Below are 21,729 nucleotides of genomic sequence, written 5' to 3'. Positions count from 1 at the left end.
GAAGAAATAGCAAATTAAAATTCAGACTTCTTCCATTTTTCTTCCTGGAGTGTTTATCTTGTTACAAAGCCGAATGACAGAGATTAAGAATCGGAAGTGGAAGATTTGAGCGCCGTAACAAGTTCCCTACGAAAATGAATCCAACAAGCAAATGTTTGATCAGGGCAGACAATGGGATGTGAGCTCATGAAGAAATTTCTTTAGAGAATAGTTTTGGTCCAGGAGAGACACACAAAAGCACCTTCCCCAAATGGTGGGTGATCGGTTTGTCTTCAGAGTCAATGAATGACACACGATCCGTTATTTTCACTGATAGGAACCAGCAAAGTCACAGCGTAATTTTTTTTTCTTAATCTGAAATGCCCAGTCCCCTCCTGCTGACATCTGGTCCATTCATCTGCAGGGTTGCATTTGCCCAGGACGTTCTGAGTAGGACTCGGTGGCTAGTGTCTTAGACAAAGTCATCGCTGGCAATCAAGCCATATTAAGTCGATTTACATTTATGATTGCCCTGTGGAGTAACAATTAAGCTATTTAGATGGAAACATCTCCCAGGCTCCCGCAGAAGGGGTCTTTTGAATTGCAGATACACAACGTTCAGTTCTTATGGAATTCAACCAGCAGAGAGAAAGACTAGGTGACCAAATTCTATGCTCAGTGACTGGAATGGACCTGTAAAGGGAACCCTCTCAATCTGTACCACTCAAATGAACCCTGATCTGGTTTGGGGAGAATGGTAACAGAAGCAATGGGGAGAGGTGTGAAGAATATTGGAGAGCAATTTTTTAATTGCAACATGAGTTCAAGCCGCCACTCGATCTCCGTTGAATATGGCAGTTGTAATAAATATCGGAACACCTGGTGCACTCTTTCACTGATTCGCAAATTTATTTATAAATTTTCAATCTTCTCTCTGTCATACATCCTTTCATTACCTGGACATTGGTTGACCCACCCAATATCCTAGCCTAGACTCCCTGATCTGGTCAGTTCTACAGATCTTCATCTTTATTTTTCAGCCACCCGCTCTCAAGGCGGGAAACCAGAATTTGTCACCACTCAGATCTTCTTCACATTGGAAATCTTAAATTCCAATATCTCTTGCTTTTGCTGATCCATACTTGGCCTTTGGCATCCAGCCCCTCCAGCTCTCACTTCCCTAATTGGTCTTGTGAGCAGACTGTGTCAACACACTGATTGCTCACCAGCACCTCTCAATTCTGCTGCCCCCTCTCCCTCTGCCTGGCAAACTGCTGAACTCTGATAAATCAGTGATACGCCTTCTTTCTTCTACATTGCAGCTGTTGGGAGCCACTATAGCAAGATCCCGGCTGTGGCACACTGCTTCGAAACGGGAAAATTCCATTCCTCAGCCTCCATTTTTACCACTAAGTTGCAGAGGGAAACACTGCGTCGGCCTTCAGTAAGGTCTCCTTTAAAGGGAGAGATTACACCCTCTTCTGTTCTCCCTCCTTCTTGTTGCTGGGGATGGCTGGTGCTCAGGCAGCCATCTTGGACCGTAAGGGAGAGCTAAGGATGGAGGAGCAATGAGAGTGTCCATCACAAACAGGAAGTCATCATGCAGCCCTGGATAGCCTCTGGGCATTTTTTACATGAGAACAACACAAATTTCTATCTCATTTATTTTATATTTTTCTATTAGAGGTAGATCAAGTATTATTGTTAAAATATTGGTGGCAGTGCTTTATGCTACCAGCTATGGTTCAAATGTTTGTGTCTCCAGAAAATTCATATGTTGAAATCCTAATGCCCAGTGTGAAGGTATTAGGAGGTGGGACCTTTAGGGGGTGATTAGGTCATGATGGACTGCAAACACCACTGGTACCTCATTAGGTCTGCTTAGGCCCCACCTAACCTGTGCCTTCCTTATTCTCAGCTGATACTTGACTTCCTATTTCCCTCACGCATTGGAGGCCACCATGGGTAAAATACCACAACTTTCCATGCCACCACCACTGACACTGGCATTCATCCTCACCTTCTTCCAGTCCATCATAAGAGCAACTTAAGCCCAACCTCCTCACCTTGAGATACAAAGATGTCAAGTGATCCATGTCCTATTTATCTCTCTAACCTCATCCCCTATCACTTCTGAGCCATAATTGATGCTCTAATAAAAATATACTGCTGGTAGCTCCTTGTATACACCACGTGGTTTCATCTATCGTGCCTTCGGCCCAGAATATAACTTTTGCCGATATTCCTTGCGTGCTTAACACTAATACTTCAAGACCAGCAAGGGATCATCTATCTTCCCCCAGACCCCCTCTCTAAACTTCTAGACCAGGTGAAATGCTCATTCTCCATATTTCTGGTATGAACCACTATCCTTACGCCTCCCACATGACCCTGGAATTACCTGAGTCTAGTCGATCCATCAGCCAGACCAAAAGCTGCTCAAGGACACGGCCATGTGTATTCATAAGGCCTAGCACAGTTTCTGGCCCAAAGTCAGTACTCAATACATTTCAGTTAAAGAAAGCATCGATTCTCATCTCAATTCTTACTCATGTAAGAAATCCTTTTCACTGAAAATTACATGAAACTGGAACTGTCTCAAAAGTACAGTGTTCAAGCTGCAACTCCCCCATTCATTCATCAGCAAATATTTATAAAGCTCCCCCTGTGTACCATACACTATTCTAAGTGATGAAGACACAAGAGTGGATGAGACAGATGATGTCTTTCTTGCTTTCTTGAAGCTTATAGTCCATGAGAGGACAAAAACAATAAACAAGCAATAAATGACTGGATGGATAGATGGACAGATGGATAATATCAGATAGTGCTAAGTGCTAGGCAGAGAAATAAAATGCAAGAGGAAATGTTGGTGGTTACTTTGGACAGGATAGTTAGGGAGGAGCCCTGTGAGGAGATAACGTACCCCGAGCAGAATGATGGGGTCATACTCCATTTCCAAATGTGGTGGCAAGCCTCAGTCTCTCCTGCTTCAGATTGTCCAGCAATATCAGCAAACTTTTGGCCATAATTCCTTATCAAAGATAGCAGCATGAGCACGTACATTAGTTAACCAGTCACGCTGGCTGCTGTGATGCGATTAAGGATTTCCTGCTCACATAGCAGCCAAAATTGGTATTCCTGATCAGTGGGCAGCTTTGCTCCAGGCAGTGACTCAGGGGCCTTGGACCTTTTCATCTGGTGGCCCTAGCATCTTTAACTTGTGGCTTCCAGACCTGCAGGGGAGGAGTATGGAGGGTTGTGCATGGCAGCTATTGATGGGTCAGACCTAGAAGGGCCAACATCCTTCCACCACCCTTCCACTGGCCAGGACCCAGTCATGTGGCCACTCCTAACACCAGAGAGGCTGGGAAACACAATCTAGCTGTGTGCCAGGAAGAGAGGGAAATGGCTTGGTAATGTGCTCAGGGCCTCTGCCACGGAAAGTAATAAGCACCCCTTCAGGAAAGGAATCACAAGCTCGCCTCCTCCAAGTTCTTGTTTCAGACCTCCCTACGCTGCTGCCTCAGCTATGGCAATCCCATGATCAAAACCAAAATCTCTTCCGGCAGGGTGTAATGTGACATGTTGGATGTGGCAAGCAAAAGCTTGGGCTGAAATCCAATGGGTTAATTCACTGAAGAAAAAAGATGCAGACCTGTTGTGCTCTCAGACAGCCCCAGAGCTCGAAGGCTAATCGTCCTTCTGGGATGCCGAGTTCTTTGCGGAGCCCTCAAAATGGACTGTGCGACCTTTTGAGGTTTCTCATTGCTCTGATCTCTTGCTAATGGATAGTGTTTTCCAAGCTGATGGTGTTTTAAAGATACGGCTCTAACCAATGATAATATGTGTGACCTCTTCAGGGGAGAGCCTGGTGCATCTTACCGTCTCAGTCTCCCTTATTGGCTAATTACATAACTTGACTAGAAGTTGGTTTTAAGGAATCAATTTTACCATTGCCTAATCACAAGTAAAGACCATAAAGTTTTATGAGAGCTGAAGGGACTGCCTTTTACGGAGGGGAACTTAAATGAAAATTAAAGGGAGCATAAAATGACAAGAAATGAAGTTTCACAAGGTGTTTTTCCCTAGACTGCCATGCTCGATTACAGTGCCGGGGATGGAATGCTGCTGATTATGTCTCCCACAAGGCACCCAGGGAGAGGGGAGAAACTGGCGCTTTCTGCTCACCAGCAACACAATTGAGGGAGTTCCAGGAAGTGGTTTCAGGAGAAGGTACAGAAGAAAACCCCTCAATTCACCATCTACTAACTGTGTGACCCAGGGGATGCTCTCTGAGCCTCAGACTTGTCATCTGCAAAAGGCAGATAACAACAGTGACCTCCTCAGAGCGTTGTCGCAAGGATTCAATCAAACAATGCATGTAAAATGCGTAGCACAGTGCCTGGCCCACAGTAAGCCTTCAATTAATATCACCATTGTTAACAATAGAAAAAGCTTAAAAACAACTTGGAGCTCTGTTCAGTTCAGATAATGCAGAGCTAACATTGATTTTGTGCTGATTATGTGCCAGCAACCCATAATGGTATCATTTCCACTTCACAGATGAAGAAACTGAGGCTCAGAGACCTGAAAAACTTGCCCAAATTAACACAACTAATAAAGACCATCATTGGATTCAACAGCCAGGCTGTTTTGGCTCTAGAAGCCAGCACACTTGCCTGCTATGTCCAGTGGTTTTTCAGTGTAAGGCCCACAGACCAATCTGGGGTACCTGTTCACTACTTGGATTTCCAAACTCCATTTTTGTTTACTGAAACACAATCCCTGGGGGTGGTGGCTGATTATCTGCATTTATAACAAGCACTATTCAGGCGATTCTTGTACACACTGAGCTTGAGAACAATGGATGCGGTAGAGCTTCTTACCACATTGCCATTGGGAAGAAAAGGTCCTAAGAGTCATATTTGGTTACGTCACCAAAAGATTCAGCCACTTCTCTCTTTCTATCTCCTCCTAGTTCGCTATCCTTCAACCACTGTCATTTTTGGCACTTCTCTGTCTCCACAAAAGGCAAAGGTAGGTGAACCTAGGCCATTAAGAAAAAGAAAAAGGAAAAGTAGTTGTGATGGGTAAAGAACTTTATTTGAACGAAAATCATCCAATTTTGCTCTGAAAATGAAAGACCTCAATACAATGTACTAACATGAAACATCATACTCTATTCTAGTAAGGATGGACAAGGTTCTGCTGCAGGAGGAACAGCCCACAAATTTCAGTGACTTAACACAAGAAAAGCTTAATTCTTGCTCAGACTACAATTCCAGAACAGGTTGGCAGAGGGCTCTGCTCATCTTAGTCACTCAGACCCCGGATGAGGGAGGATCCATGTCATCGCATGAGTCCATGATCATACTGTTAGGGAAAAGCCTTGAATCACCATGTCCTGGCTTTTAAATCTCTCCCTTGAAGTGACACTTCTGTTCACATCTCTTTGGCCAATGCAATTCTTCTATCTATGCCTGACTTCAAGGAGGTGGAGAAATGTCATCCCCAGAAGGAGAGGAGAGGAACATTTAGAACACCAGTACTACCATACCTATTCATCAACCAACCAACCAAGGAACAAAAAAGATAACACGAATTCATGATATCTGGGTTTCTTGGGCAATTAAAGCAAATGTAACTATGCTTTGCAAAACTTGATCCTATTACAAAATATAGGTGGAATTTCATTGTTGTACGTACCTAGGAGGGAAGATGAAACCTCAGAGAGAAATAACGTTAAAATTAGCTTGATAACTTATTTTGCCAAATGAATGCCTTGGAAATAGGCATGCAATGTACCATTTGCCAAGGGGTACTCACTGTTTCCTAGACAGTCACTAGCCTTAGACGGGCCTGGCAACTTCTCAGATCCTTGTTTGCTTGCCTCTTCAAAAGTGGACTAAGCTGTTGTGTGGCACAACCTACATGCTTCACTTAAAACAGGATGCATACGTTTTTGTTTGGAGAATGAACTATGTGCTCCCGGCAAGAAATATATCTGTGGGATGGGCACAGAGGCTGACGAATGTCAAGATCACATCCTTTTAGGAAACAGAGCTTGTGCCTATGATGTGGATTAAGGCTGCCCCAGCTAGAGAAGCCCAAGGTGACCTGGCCTACATGCCAAACTATACGACCCAGTGGACTTTTTTTATGGTATGAATTAGGACTGCCCCAGGGAGAGAAGCCCAGGGCATCCTCACCTACATGCCGATCTATATGGCCAGATTCGTATCTAAAGTTATATGACCACACAATAACCAGACCCCCTCTGCACTGAAATCATTTAATGACTTTTTACATCATCTTTTCTTTTCTCCAGTAAAAATAAGTCACGTACCCATGCCTTATAAAATTAGCCCTAACCCTTAACTCGGGGCAGCAGCAGGAGCTCTGACTGCCCGTGGGTCCTGTCCCCACGCACCAGCTCTGCCTGCCCATGGGCCCTGTCCCCATGCCAGCGGGGGCAGCAGAAGCGGCGGCAGCAGAAGCGGTGGCAGCAGAAGCTCTGACTGCCCATGGGTCCTGTCCCCATGCTATTGCACACTATTCTCTAAATAAAAGAGCACTACTGCCAGATCTTGAGAGTCTAAGAAATCTTTCCTTCGACTCCTCGGCTCATGGACCCCGCATCACCTAGATTTCGGAAAGGGAACTTTCACCTAAGAGGACTATCATTTCCAGAAAGCCTCTGTAGCAAACAGTGGGTTTCATTCAGAAGTGAAAGAAAGGCTGAGGGTTAAAACCAGCCAGAAGGCACTTCGGGCTTGCGGGAGGCCAACTGTGCGTACTTTTCAGGCCATGAAATATGGCTCCTGTTTTGACACTCTCGTAATAGCAGGGATGTTCACTCTCCTTGTTTCCATGGGGTTTATGGTCCATAAAGTTTAATAACAATCTCAACAGCTGAACAGAGAGCACTCGAAGCTCGAAGGCCACTCTTACCAAAGGGGATCTGGATTTTCAATTTTTTTCCCCTGGCCATCTCGACTTGTCCGTGTGCCCACCTCTCATTGTGGGCCACACAGAATAGCCACGTGAGTTACATACTTTTACATTACATGCATTTTTGCATTAAAAAGGTGCTTATTGGCTCTGAAATAGGGAGGTTGGTACACAGTTGGCCTTCATAATAGCTTGAGTTTTGAGAAACCAAAGATTATAAAGCCTAGTTGCCCTGCAATTTGGGTACCACAAATGCCACAGTGTTAGTGTGCCAGGGCTTGATTCAAATAGCTGGACACTTGAAATGAACTCCAAATTGCTTCCCAAGGCAGGCAAAGCTGTGCACAAGCTGCTCCCAGCTTCCTCTCCTTTCTCAACTGCTCACTGGGGTCCCGCCCCACAGCCCCATAGCCCTTTGCAGTGAGCGAATACGCCAATCCCTATCCTGCCGTGCCCCTTGGCGCTTGCTGCTCCCTCTTTCTTTAGGGGCTGGTCTTCTCCTGTCTCCCTCAGACTGGCTCTATCACATTCTCAGCCCTGGTTAAATGGGACCTCCTCAGAGAAGCCCTCTGGACCCCATCTAAAGTCACACCCCCTCACTCTATTCACTTGCCCCATTTTACTTCCTAAACAGTACTTATCACTGCTTGCCAATAGCTTATTTCTGTAGTTGTTTCCTTATTTATTCATTCACACAGACACAGAGGAATGAGAGCATTGTAGAATCAGGGAGTTTGACACAGTATTCCCGGCTGCCCTCAGTGCTGGTTTTGAGCAAACAAACCAAAACCTGGGTGATAAAGGGTCAGGAGACCTTATCACAGAAGAGCCAAGGGGACTTGTGGAAGTTAAAGTGGGTGCACTCACACGGAGGATGGAATAAGTCCCTTCCGGCATCATGACAAACTTCTTTGCAGTTGGGGCCTGATTTTGCAGAGGACAACCAAGGGATGCAAACCCAGAAAGACAGCTCACAGCGGGGCTCCGGGATGGGAGGGGCTGGGGCACTCTTCCCCGGGAGAGGATCCCAGCTGGGGTGGGGGGTGAGCAGAGGAAATCCTTATCAGGCCACATTTACATATCAAAGCGCCCTTCCTGCTGGGCTTTAACAGTAGCAACAAAGTCATCTCATTCGAGGCCAAGAGGCTTTCCTCTCAAGCTAAATTCTGTTGTTCCTCCTACTCCTCCCTTGTGGACAAAAAAGAGCTATGTTTCAAAAGGTGTAGGAAGATCATTCACCTCCATGGTGGCTCCTTGCTGCCCTAGCTGTCCCAGAGGCTGAAGCTTTGCTGAGGAATCCTGGGTGCACAGGAGTTAGGGGGCATTCCCCTCAGGCTCCTGAATCTATCCAAAACCTGTCACCAAGGAGACAGAAGTACCGCAGCCCACTGTCATTCCTTCATTCATGCATGCGCTCATGCCACTAGCATTAATGGAATCATTACTAAAGGCCTAGCAGAGAACTCTCCTTTCTGGACCTTTGGTCCTTTAGTTAATTAACATATGGGAGGAGGAGCTGGGAACGGTTGGGAGCTGCTGGTCTAACACTGATAACTCGAGCCATGTTTTGGCAATTTGGGTGGAAAGGTGTTTCATGCAACTGATAGGGTTCGGGAAACGTTACCCCAAAATATACTTCTTCCCTTTGAAGACAAAGGGACTCCAGAAAAGAATTTTGTTTCCCCCAGTTTACCACACTCATCCACACTCTTGAACCTATCGCATTTCTCCAGGACCATCAGCTCTTCATCACATCTATCATGGAAATACTCATGTCTAATCTTCCTTCAGGTCTTCATTTCCTTATGAAGGCTCTCATGTCATGTAAAACTTACATCAAATAAACTTGTATGCTATTCTGATGTTAATCTGTCTTTGTCAGTTTAATTTTCAGACCCAGCCAGGATCCTATGAGGGCAGAGGAAAACTCTTTTTCTCCCCTACACAACTAACTTTTGAAATCAAGGGCCCTTTGGCACGTCTTCTTAAGAGGTTTTTTTTTTTTTTAAGTAAATTTTATAAATAGGATACTATTCTTCTTGCACTCAGGCAGCTCACATCTTAAAGTTCAAGGTCTATCCTTAGACTAGCGGAAGACTAGCAGCTTGGTGACCAGGGGCACAAACCCTCATATAGGATCAGCCATAGGCCATGGCCACTGAAGGCCTCGTGGCACCACATTTTTAAATGGACCACAAAAATACAAGTCACAGAGATTTGTACTCCAGTTAAAAGCAAAAAAGAATGACAATATATTGTATGCAGCTATATAACACTCTAGGATGAGCGCTCTGTTGGGAGATAGAGGGAGAACGGAAAGATAGAATGCAGAGAACCAATGAGAGCACCACGCAGGAAAGGGATGTGATACAAAAAAGAAAAGCGATTTTTTTTTTAAGGAGAAAAATATGGTTATCCCCCCACCCTAAACCGTGAAGGATTCAGTAGCATAGAACCAAAGATGGACAAAAAGGTTAGATGAGAAGGCCTGAGAATTTTAGAAAGTAGCAAGGATGATGGTCACAGCTAGGGTGACCAGATGTCCTGATTGATGCCCACTGTCCCAGTGTTACTACCTGCCCCCTTCCTCTCTCAAAAATGTCCCACTTTGGATGATAAATTATACGGTCGCTCTAATCATAGCACAAAAATATGGGAGGCAGGCTGAACCTGGTGAAGGAAGCGTGCAGCTTCTTAGTGACTGTGCCCTACCCAAAGAGGACATGTACGAGATCATCCAAGTGATGACATCACAAAAGCATCTATAAGTGGCTACTTCTGCTTTAGAGAAAAGTCATAACGATAGTTTGACTTTGTGTCTGTTGCTAGGTTAGCAGAAATTTTCTACAGAAAGGTTTTCCCTGTTTGCTTTCAAAGGGGGTGTCCCCCACTTTTCTCAGGAAAGAGATAATGCTGATAATAGGATAAAGGTGGTGTGCATGTAAAGGTTATAGGTAATGGGGCTTTACCCATCGCCAGCCACAGGGAATATCCACGCATTAGCTATGTAACATGGAGAAAACCATTCATCTACTTTGTACCTTCAGATTCTCCTCTGTAAACTGGGAATAACCACAGTCCATAGAGTTCTGAGAACTAAATGGAACATTCCCCAGTGCCCGGAATCTCACAGGAACCCAAGACACGACATGGTAGACGCTATCGTGATTATAATTTTTATTATTCCCATTATTACAATTATCCAGAATCCTTAGCATCCTTGTTACACTATCAAGCTTATTTTGTAGTTAAAGAAAATAAATTCTGAAAGTGAATAATTAAAGGTGAGGGGGTTACTGAACTAGGGTTAAATCTAAGGGTCTGCTCTCAGCACAGCAGCTTCCATACTTGGGTTACCCTGGAATTAGCAACGGCATAAGATGTGTGGGTGGCATGTTGGTGAAATCCATGCATACATCAATAATAATAGTAAGAGATGCTTATTGGTGTAGGAATTTTTTGAGCAATTAGTGGCTAATAACCACCTGCCAGGTGGTATGTTAAGCCCTTTCCACAAAATAGTATCTCTGAATCCTCAGCCAAACCAGCGAGACTGACAGTATCATTACCTCCCAAGGCTGGGGTGGAAGGAGCAGCAGAGAAGAGAAACGTAAAACCGAGTGTCTTTCATCAGCGAACGTCAACAAAGCCAGAAAGCAACTGATGCAAAGCTGATAAACCTTTCTTCACAGGCTTATATTTCATAGACTTCATGCTTCCGGGATAAAGTGTCTACTACAAAAATCAAAAATCTTCAACACTTTTTAAAAAATAATTAGTGTTGGTCACTATTGATCTTTTTTTTTTTCCCCCCTCATTCCTCAAAAGCTAATGCAGCAGGTTAGGACTTCCCTAATTCACATAAGCTTCTTTTCTTGTGCGCCTCCATGAAGGGGTGAGATCTCTCTCAGCACTTCATTCCCATCTTGGTTAGCCCTCCTGTCTGATGCTGTTTGGGATCACACCAGCAGCGTTTATAGAGCCTTCCTCTATTTAGTTCCAAGCGTTGTTTTCTATGCTCTGACTTATAGATCTTATTCACCTCAGGCTCCCCAGCACCTCTCACAGCACACAGTAGGTTCTCAAGGAGTGTTTGTTGAATGAATAATTATCACACTCGACAAATTATTATTATTACTTCTTTTGAGGAAGATTAGCCCTGAGCTAACATCTGCAGCCAATCCTCCTCTTTTTGTTCAGGAAGACTGGCCCTGAGCTAACATCCGTGCCCATCTTCTTCTGCTTTCTATGTGGGATGCCTGCCACAGCAGGCACGCCTTGCCAAGTGGTGCCATGTCCGCACCCAGGATTCCAACTGGTAAACCCTGGGCCTCCGAAGTGGAATGTGTGAACTTAACCACTGCGCCACAGGGCCGGCCCCTGGACAAATTATCTTATAAATGCACTGCGCTCCTAGTGTGAGCGAGCTAGGAAGGAACTCACAGGTGACCTATCCAGGCTCCTTCATTTAAGGGCTGAGAAAATGCAGCCTGAAGAAGCCACATGCCTGGAGTGAGGTCTCCTGCTGAGTCCCGAAGGAAAGTTGAGCCCTGACCCAGCAGAAACTCCTGTTTTGCAAGGCACTGGGAGAAATCCCCAGTCCTTACTCACTTTTCCCTTATTCTTCAGTTGAGAAGCTAAAATTAGTTGGAGGGGGGAAAATAGCCATGCAAATCAAGGCCGGGACTGGAGGGAAAAGAAAAAAAGCACAACAGATTTGCTTTCATTCTTAGAAGGCAGTGGGTGGGAAGGTGGATTGTCACTAAGAAAGGAGCTGGCCTTTTTCACTGAGCAGGAAATACTGAGCTGCTCTGGTCTTGCAGTTTCTGCAGAGCCCAGCCTGTTGGTTTAGTCATGGCATGCGGGTTGCAGCCCAAGGGAGTAAGAGAGAAAATTTGGAAACTGGTGTCAGGTTTTCTGCTGGGGTGTCACTTTGGCCCAGGCCCACGCTGCCATCATGGGGGAAGGCCTGGTATGCCGCAGTCTAGCAAGCTGCCTGACATTTTGAAATGCCTTAACCCCAGCTCTTCCTCGACCTCTGAGCCTTCGCCTTTCTCCCTGCCCCACGTGGAGCTGCGGGATACAAGGGGCTCCCAATGTGAAGAGAAAAAATCACCATCCCCTCGTCCTTGAGGTAATTAATCAGTGGTGACCCTTTACTCGATGAATAATATTACTCAGAGCACTTCCCCTCCCCGTAATATCAATTACGCGGTGGAGAAGCGGTTCCAAAAAAACATACACAGGGATTTGGTGGGGTTTTATTGCAAAGTAATGGAGGCTGAGTTGTTGACATGGTAGAGGATGTAAGAGTGCTTCAAACACAACGGGTCTGCTGCCAGACTGTCTGATTTTCAAGAAGAGAAATATTTCTGGTGTTTCCCGTAGGATTTAGATGCATAAACTGCCGGCCGACCCTGAAATATGCGAGGAACATTTACCTCTACACCAAGAGGTTTTCGCCCTCCTCCATCCTGCCTCTCCAGAAGCAAGGGGCCCAGGGACACTGCTTGCTTGATGCCTGCTCAGATTTGTAAGCGACACTCGTGGGAAATCCTGTTGTCCCTTTGCTGCACCGAGCAGCGACAGCATTAGATTGTACGCAGGTGTAGGGTCCTGACTGCCAGCTGGTTCTGAAGGAGGAAGAGGAGGAGAAGAAAAAAAAAAAAAGGAAAAAGGAGAACAGAAGGGGAAGAGGGAAGAAGGGAAAAAAGCAGAAATAATTCAAACAAAAATGCCCCATTCCTATGTGAATAGCACTCTCTAAAGATATTCTATAACGTCGTATAGTCTAAAACTTTCATTAAATAGTCTGTCCTTGCAAAAACATCCTCTCTGATCTTTTGCCCTCCCACATTTGGCAAAACAAAGGCAAACTTTTGGATTATTGCTAAACTACTTCCTTCGAAGTCCATCTCTTCCTCTCTGTGACTCCTTTCTCTCCTGCTGTCATTAGGGGGAGGGACATGAGTTTTGCACGTTGGACTTTGAAGACAGACTTTGAATCCCATGATTGAAGGAGAAAATGGAAGCTTCTAGATGCGAGCAAACTCTAAAAGAGAGGATGGGTCAGAAAAGAGAGGAGTGGTCTGTTCTATAGAATGAGTTCTTTGAAAGTGCAAAATATGAATGCTCATGAAAACCAGTACTCCTCTAGAGAGATTAATTATTGGTCTTCTTGGGAAGCGAATGCTAAAGAAAACATGAAATGGATCTGTATTACGGCAGTCTCTCGCAGAACAAACTGTTCTTTTAAAAAAAAAATGCTTCTGATTAAAAGTATAATTTTATTTAATACGCCTCAAATAAAAGAAGAGAGGCTATTAAGTTAGCGTGATTGCCATGAATATTATTGAAAGCTGCGCTAATAGAGTTGTTTTTATCATTCCATTTATTCAAAATGAAAAATGGCATTCACCAAACATCGGATCTGATGAGTAATAGATTTATAAAGCAACCGAAGAGGAAAGATGAACTGGAGAGAAAATCTGTTTTGATTAGATGATTTTGTGGTTTGTGTGTTGGTTACAAATAACCTGACAGCCACAAAATATCCTCCAAATCAGGATCTCTGTTTGGGAAACTCCAATGGGAATAGAGACTGCTGTGAATTTTTTGACAGCTAGAGAGGATCTCTTCATTTTAAAATATTACTTTCCTATTAACAAAATGTCTCATTTTTTAAGGGAAGAAATACAAATACAAATTACTTGGGGGCTGAGCTGATTGTATGCATAGTTTTTAACGATAACAACATGCATTCTTGAGTGACAGTTCCTTTGGGTTTAAAGCACAGATTTGGGTACGTTCAGTAGATGGAGAACCCAGGCTGGAAACTTTCCACTACAGTGTCTGTGCTGACACAAAACAGCAGAAGAAAAGATTTTAATCTCATCATAAACAAGAGTACAGATCTCCCAAGGTTTACACCCAACTCTGGCAAAATGGTGAAGAGTTTGTTACTGACTCCTTCTTTATTTAAAATAATAATAAGAAGAAAAAGAATAAAATGTAGAAAAAGTAGCAAAGCTCTTTGCAGAAAAAATAAATAAATAAATAAGGTGGGGGGAGGGTTTGTATGTTGCACTTCTCTGTTTTGGTAACCCAAAGAGGGAATATAAGCTTAAAGTCCTGAATTTAACAAACCTAATTATCAAGGCTTAATTAGTACCGAGGGTACAGCTTCATGGAACACCTGCAGACTTAATTTATGTCCTGACAGAGAGGAACAAGTGTTAATGGGCTGTATTTATGTTAATACCTGAACCTTAGGAGCCAGTGGAATAAAACAGACCATGCACTACTTTTCAAGCTACAGAACAAATATAAAAGATTTTCATCTTAATGCTAGTTTGCACATAATTCTTCAGGGATCACACAGATCAACTTAAACTTTTAAAACTGGAAAAGTGGAATGTGAAAAAGTAGAGCCATTTTGGGTAGCCATAAAAGTCTATCAATTTAACCCATAAACCAGTGGTTAGATCTTGTCTTTAAAATGGACAGGGGATGATAGGGCTAATGTTCTTAGTGTTTAAGACAAGTGTTTCTCATGAGGCTGAAACATAAAACCCATTTTTTCCATAAATGCCGTAATATTAAAAGAATAGCTAACATTTAAGCAGTGCTCTCTATGTGTCAGTCACTATGTAAGTTCTTTGTATACATTTTCCAGTTTCAGATGACGAAACTGACTCATAGAGGAAATAAGCAACTTGCCCCGGCTGTCTTTCTAGGCAGCTCAAAGATCTGAAGTCAGGTTCCCAGCATCAATGCTTTTTTACAAAGGAGCTAACCTCTCTTCGATACACAGAAAATAATAACGAGAATATAAAATACACAGAAACACCTAATTATAATACAACTCTCAACAAACTATAACTAAATGCAAATTCCTCAATCTGATAAAGAACATGTACAAAAAACCCTACAATTAGCATCATACATAATGGAGAAATAAGGCAATGATGTCTGCTCTCTACACTTCTATCTAACATTCCTGGTGGCTCTATCGGTGCATTAACACAAGCAAAAGAAACAAATGTGATAAAAATCAGGGTGAAAGAAGTAAAACTATCTTTTTTTGGAGACATAGAAAATCTTATGATAAATGTATCATTTTATTATTAATTTTATTTCCTAGATATACCCATGGGACCAGAATAAAAATGGACTATTTTCTTGGCTAAAAAATAAAAGAAAGAGGGGGCCAGCCAAGTGGTATAGTGATTAAGTTCATGCAGTCTGCTTCAGCAGCCCAGGGTTTGCCAGTTCCGATGCCAGGCACAGACCTACATACCACTCATCAAGACATGCTGTGGTGGCATCCCACATACAACATAGAGGAAGATTGGCACAGATGTTAGCTCAGTGATAATCTTTCTCAAGCAAAAAGAGGAAGATTGACAACAGATGTTAGCTCAGGGCCAATCTTCCTCAACAAAAGAGAAAAAAAGAAAAAAGAAAAAAGAAAAGAAAATCTTAAAAAAAGAAGAAGAAACTAATAAATATATTTCAAGGTCACAGAATATAAGATCAGTTTGCTGGAATCAATTTTATTTCTACATATTAGCAACAAACAATTCAAAAAAATTTAAAAATATTATTTATAGTAGCATAAGAAGCAAAATGTTTAATACCAAATTTAGCAAAAAAGTACAAGACCTCTATGTTGACAACTATAAAATGCCACTGAGAGAAATTAAAGAGGGCCTAAATAGAGAGATACAGGTTCATGGATTATAATACTCAGTATTGTTAAGATTTCAATCCTCCTCAAATTGATTAATAGATTTAATACACACCAAATAAAATCTCAGCATGTCTTTTACAAGAAGTTGAAAAGTTGATCCTAAAATTTTGATGGAAAAGCAAAGTCTAGAAATAGATCCACAAATACACAGTCAATTGATTTTTGACGAAAGAGCCAAGGAAATTCAATAAAGAGATGATTAGTCTTTCAACGAATGATGCAGGGACAACTGGAGAGCCACATGGGGGGAAAAGTAAACCTCTACCCTTGCCTCACACCAAATACAAACATTAGTTTGAGATGGACCTGAATGTAAGAACTAAAATTATGGTGCTTCTAGAAGAAAACAAGGAAAAATATCTTTGGGACCACGGGATTGGCTAAGATTTCTTAGAATACATAAAGCACTAACCATAAAAGAAAAGAAAAGAGATGAATTAGACATTATCAAGATTAAAAGATTCTGCTTTTCAAAAGACATCATTAAGGGAAGAATAGAGAGGACATAGATTAGGAGAAAGTTCACAATATGTACAAAAAAAGACATATCCAAAATATATAAAGAACTCCTACACTTCAATAATAAAAAGACAAACAACTCAGTTAAAAAAAAAAAGCCAAATATGTGAACAAGTACTACACAGAAAGAAAATATATGAATGGCTAATGAGATCATAAAAAGTTGCATTAGTCATCAGGAAAATGTGAAATTAAACCTCCAAGAGATCCCATTTCACACCCACTAGAATGGTAATAAGTAAAAAGACTGAAAATACCAAGTATTGGCGAGGATGGGAAGCAACATGAACTCTCACCCACTTTCAGTGGGAGTTTAAAATGGTACAACCCCCTTAGACAACAGTTTGGCAGCATCTTAAAAACTTAAACATGCATACCCTAAGAGCCAACAGTTCTACACTAGGTGTTTATCAAGAAGGAATAAAAATATAAGTGCACAAAAAAATTTATACATGAACATGCATGGCAGCCTTACTCATAATAGCCGAAAAATAGGAACAACCCAATGCTCATCAGCAGGTGCGTGGATAAACAGTGTCTCCTTTTACAATGGGACATTTCTCAGCGTTGAAAACGAATACCAATACACACATTGACGTGGATGATTCTCAAAAACACGAGGCTGGGCCCAAGAAGCCAGACACAAAAGAAGAGGTATGATTCCTATTAAATGATGTTCTCAGACAGGTAAAACTAAGCTGGGTGATAGAAAGGACAGTGTTTGCCTCTGAGAGGAGAAGGATTTATTGGAAATGAGAATGATGGGATTTTGGGGGGAGGCGGGGTAAGGGGACTGTTCCACATCTTAATTGTAGTGGCGATTACATGACTGTGTACATATGGACATTCGTCAGGATCCAGAGAACTATATATCCTTAAATATGTTAAATTTGCTATGAAAATTAGACATCAATTAGAGGTATCTATGTGTGTATAAATATTCTCCCTCACGCACACACACATACACACACACACACACTTAGCCAAGAGATTAACTTCACAGGTCAAATTTTATATTAGTAAAACAGACCTTACTTTTTCGGCATATAATCCAATCTACGAAAGTGCTTGGAGGTTTTATTTTAAGATTATTTATGAAATTGTTTATTAATTACTCTCTGAGTTAATCATGCTTTGTGGGAAGAGAATGGGCCCAGGAGTCATATGTCCCAGGTCATTATCATGGCTTTGCTTCTCATTAGCAATGTGACCTTGGGTAAGTTAATTATCAAGCCTCAGCAATTTCTTCACCTGAAGAAGTTGGGAAGCAATGAGGGCCTCTCAAGACGGTGGTATGGCTTCAATGTGATAAGGGATGTAGGGCACACAGTTAAGGGCCTCCATTCTTGTAATTACCATCAGCAGCCTCAGCCCCTTTTTCACAATTTTGTAAACACAGAATGGCTTTGAGTAGCCAGTCATTCCCTCAACCTTTTTCCAAGCTCTTATTTCTGAGGATGACTGCGTGGATCTATGAAAACAATTTGGTGATTTTTTTTTTAAATAGGTAGGTACCTTCTGGAAATATTTTGTTATTTTCAAAACATAATTTAGCATATTTTTTTTTTCTCTCCAGCAGTATTTCTACTTTCTTCTCTTATAAAACCCAGTTTCTACCTTTTTCTTAAAGAACAATTGCCAGAGTGTTCTTAGTGTCCTTTCAGAAATATCTTTGGTGATTATTCATCTGTGAAAAGGAATTTTTATACAAAGTTTGAGAACTGTGTTTTTCTTGAAGGAAGCGCTGAATCAAATATCTATGACCTAGGATGTTGTTATTGTAAGGAGGAAATTCATGAGATTTTTTTTTTCCTTGAAGAGAAAGCAGGGGTAATGTGAAAGAAAGATCGAGGTTTTCTGAACTGTGGGTAATCAGCTTCCTGGCAGGAGAGCATGTCATTCAACTTGACACAGTCAGGTACTATGAATCAATTGACACGGTTCTTAAGAAAACTTATTTTTGTTAGAATCTGTGAATTTACCAGAACCGTAGTACATTTAGGTCCTGTGTTCCTCAATCTATCTAGCCAATGCACTTTTTAAAGATCCATGGGCAACCTAATAGTAGAAGAAGGAAGTTAAACGTAACAGTCATTACTTACTTACTTAGGTTTGCATTGCCAAACTGAGCAGGATCTCAATGGAATTCTTTCCAAATGCCCCCTACTAAACTTTTAAAGGTGAATAGGCCTTCTTCTGGGTACAGTGCAAATTTGGCAGCAAATTCAGGGTTGACAGAATGGTGGACTAGAAGAACACAAAAAACCACAGGATGAAAGCCTTGTGGTAAGAGCTAGGCCGCTGTCACCACCACCATGTGACAGAACAGACAATGTCATGAGGCTCTGCCTCAAGTGAGGAGACAACATACAAATTCTCTTCGGTGAACCACTGCGTTCCCAGGCAACCAGAAATCAGAAAGGAAGATGTTGCCTGCATTGAAACTTGGGTCCTTTTCTAAATAATACTTAATTGAGAAAAGAAAAGAAAAACCCACAGCAAAGTAAGACAAATCCACTGATGAACAGGCAGATTTTATTTCTCTTAATTCGGTAAACCCAGCTTTTTAAAAGTGTTCTCAACCTGGTGATGCTATCAACTTTGAAATGTGGTTTGAAAAAGCGGATATTACATTTTAGCACATGTCTAATTACTACCCTCACGATGGAAACATTGCAGGCAAACTATTGAATTTATTTTCCTAATCGTGCTGCCGAGATAAGACATATGTGCTTAGAACACGGGTGAGTTCTCGGAAACAGGCGCCTGGTGACTTGATGGGAAGCATAGGTTCCCTGGGCCGCCAGCGAGGATGCGTAGGATGCGCAGGATGCGTAGGATGCGCGGGATCGCTGCCTTCTGCATACCGAGTCACTGAGGTGCTGGGTAGATCTGCGGGAACCATGGTAATCAGAATCGGTCCAGTCATCAGATAATTTCTGATTGAGAATTCTGAGAAGTGAGTTCCGCGCTTTGCTTGGTTAGTCACCGTTTTTCTCAAAAGCTGCATTGTGGAAAACCGAAGCCTGCGGGTCCTGAGGTCTGAAGGTCAACTTGAGGTGCTTGTAAACACTTGCTAGGCACGGTTTCAATCCTGTCTTCTTCCTCATGCCTGTTTAGTTCTAACACGGCCTTCCATCCTCTCTCTTCTTCTCACAGCCTCACTCAGCCTTGAGAGACACACGAGCAGGCTGGGCAGGTGTGAAAACTACCTTGCTCCTTCGACACATGAATCAGTTTGTTTCATGGAAATGAAAAGAAGATAATCATCTTGAGTTAAAAATTAGAATCAGGCTGAACTGCAGCTGCGATGATGAATTAGGTAGAGCAGAAAGTCGGCTTCCAAAGTCCATGCATTTCCAACCAGTAGAAACGTTGACTACAATAATTTGGACACACACAAAAAAACCAGTCTGGGACTTTGTTATCTACATGTTAAGCACCATTGAAAATCAATAACTCTGATGTTCAACCTTATATATGGTGAGGGGGAGGGCATCCTTTGCTTTGCTGGAGTTGACAAAAGAACTAGGCTCGAGTCCAAACACAACACGACACTTAGGTGTGTGTATGTGACGTATAATTTTTTAAATTAAAAGATAAAAGCTAACTGGGAAATGAAAGTAAACATTAAAAATTGCCACAACAAAAGAAATTATTCTGTGGCATTTGGGGGTACTTGGTACTCAAGTACATGACAAACAAGACATCTGCTCAGCCCATGACGGATTCGTCAAGGAAAATATTGTGCGCCAAGTCAAGAGACCTGTCTAGAAAATCTTGTTCTAGGTTGCTGGAAAACAGAAGACACGATGTAACTTTAGTTTCCTCTTACCTGTGTGAACAGAAAGTGTGAAGGGTGAAGATGAGAGAGGCAGAGAAAGGCACACTAAAGAGCAACACAGGAAAAGCATTTTCTTGAACAAGAGGAATGCTGGTGAGTTCAGAGCAGTGCTAGAAAGGTCTTTGGGACTAGCAGGGAGTCCCAGGCAAAAGAACCTCCCAGGCAAGGAGGAAAATAGAAGAGCGTCCAAGACAATGGCTGCAAGGCAAAATGAAAATGGCAGCCGAAAGAAGCAGGAGCTGAATCAGAGAGGAGTGGATGGGAGAAAAACCATCTTAGGCAATAACCCCACCCTTCTCCATTTCTGGTATTCGTTTTAGGCTGAGGATGGTTTCCAAAGAAGCAAAAGAAAAGAAGAGAGAGGTCAATCTCAACTATATCAAAATAAAGGAAATATACCGAAAGTGGAGAGGCCAGTAGGCTGGCCTCAAATATCCCAACTCGATACCAGAGGGAAAAGGCAAGGGGCTGACGTTTTTCAAGCCCTGACCCTGAGCCTCATAGGGCATTGGGAGCTTGATAAACATAAAAGAACATCGTCCTTCATTTCAGGCATTGGATGGTCCAGAGGGGCCTCTTTTTTTTCTAGTTGGAGTCTTAGAGTGAGTCATTCCATTTCGCTTCCGGGTGTCTTTGTGTGGGAGGTGCGCCATCAGCCTGGAGAGCCTCTTTGTTTGTCTGGGTAACTACTGTTTACCCACCAAAATGGAGAAGGGGTCTCCTGATTCTAGAAGCTTCTCTGACCTTAAGGTCTGCTTTGTGGGCCCCTGCTCTGGTTACCAGAGAACTTTGGTAAACCAGGTTTCTCCATCAGTCTCTAAGGGAGAAGTCAAGGACACTGCCTGTTTAACAGCCTGTAAGTGCCTGAGGACAGAGATGACATCTTACCAGGCTTTGTATTCAAAAAGGGCTTAGCTTAGAGTACACAAATGAATGAAGTTCATTCTTTCTTTCAGAGCTGGTTCATCTCTTGCATCACTTCCGTCCCCTGAGCGCCTCTTGCCTGGTGAGATCAGACAGGAGCCAGGGTTGCTAATGAGCGACTTCTTTCTAACCCTTGAATGTCCTACATGAGTGTCTAGATTCCACTGTTCTCATGGCTAGTAGAGAATTAGAGTGGAAGAGGACACAATGTTATGCAAGTGACGATGTGTAAATAGAAACATTAATTAAGCAAGGAAAATAACCCATTTTATCAAAGACACACTTTTTATGTTATTGTAGGTCTAGATTTTTTTTGATGATTGCTGACTGCTTAAATATCATAGACCATGATTTCTCCAGCTAGGTAAGACCTTTTCCAATGCATACTGGCCAAATCAAAAAACTGGAACATATTCAAGAAAACCAAGTCTGCTTATATATTTGTTAGAATTGACTAAGAAATAAAATCAGTTATTATTTTTTCTCTTTGGGTTCACGTATAAAATTTCTATTAGGGCATTTCAGTGTGCTTAGATTATCCAGCAGTGGATTCAGAATCATTTGTCATCTTTCAAGATCTGAGAGTCTTTCTTGACCAATTTAGAAAAGAAGGATGTTACAGCAAACAGACAGCCTAGCTGCTAATGACGGGCAACAGTTCAATATTTTATGCCACCTTAAAAAAGTTTCAGTAACTGAAGGTGTTCTCACATTAATTCTTTGCATCAATTATTGACAGAGAATTTAATTTAAAGGC

General features: G+C 42.3%; 1 protein-coding gene across 5 annotated transcripts in view; it reads right to left on the bottom strand.

Annotated features, from left to right (window-relative positions):
* WWOX (WW domain containing oxidoreductase) overlaps positions 1-21,729 on the bottom strand; it is a 934,161-nt gene that overhangs the window by 257,755 nt on the left and 654,677 nt on the right. The window contains exon 9 of one of the 5 annotated variants that reach the window (XM_014738366.3): positions 12,178-12,566. The exons of the other annotated variants lie outside the window; for them this stretch is intronic. Within the exon in view, the coding sequence (XP_014593852.1) occupies positions 12,525-12,566 (42 nt within the window). The 3' untranslated portion in view covers positions 12,178-12,524. Of the gene's footprint in view, positions 1-12,177; positions 12,567-21,729 lie in introns of those variants that run through there. 5 annotated transcript variants of the gene reach the window in all.

Source organism: Equus caballus, chromosome 3, assembly GCF_041296265.1.
Source record: "Equus caballus isolate H_3958 breed thoroughbred chromosome 3, TB-T2T, whole genome shotgun sequence".
Classification (NCBI taxonomy): Eukaryota; Metazoa; Chordata; class Mammalia; order Perissodactyla; family Equidae; genus Equus; species Equus caballus.
This window is presented reverse-complemented; position numbering and strand designations above follow the sequence as displayed.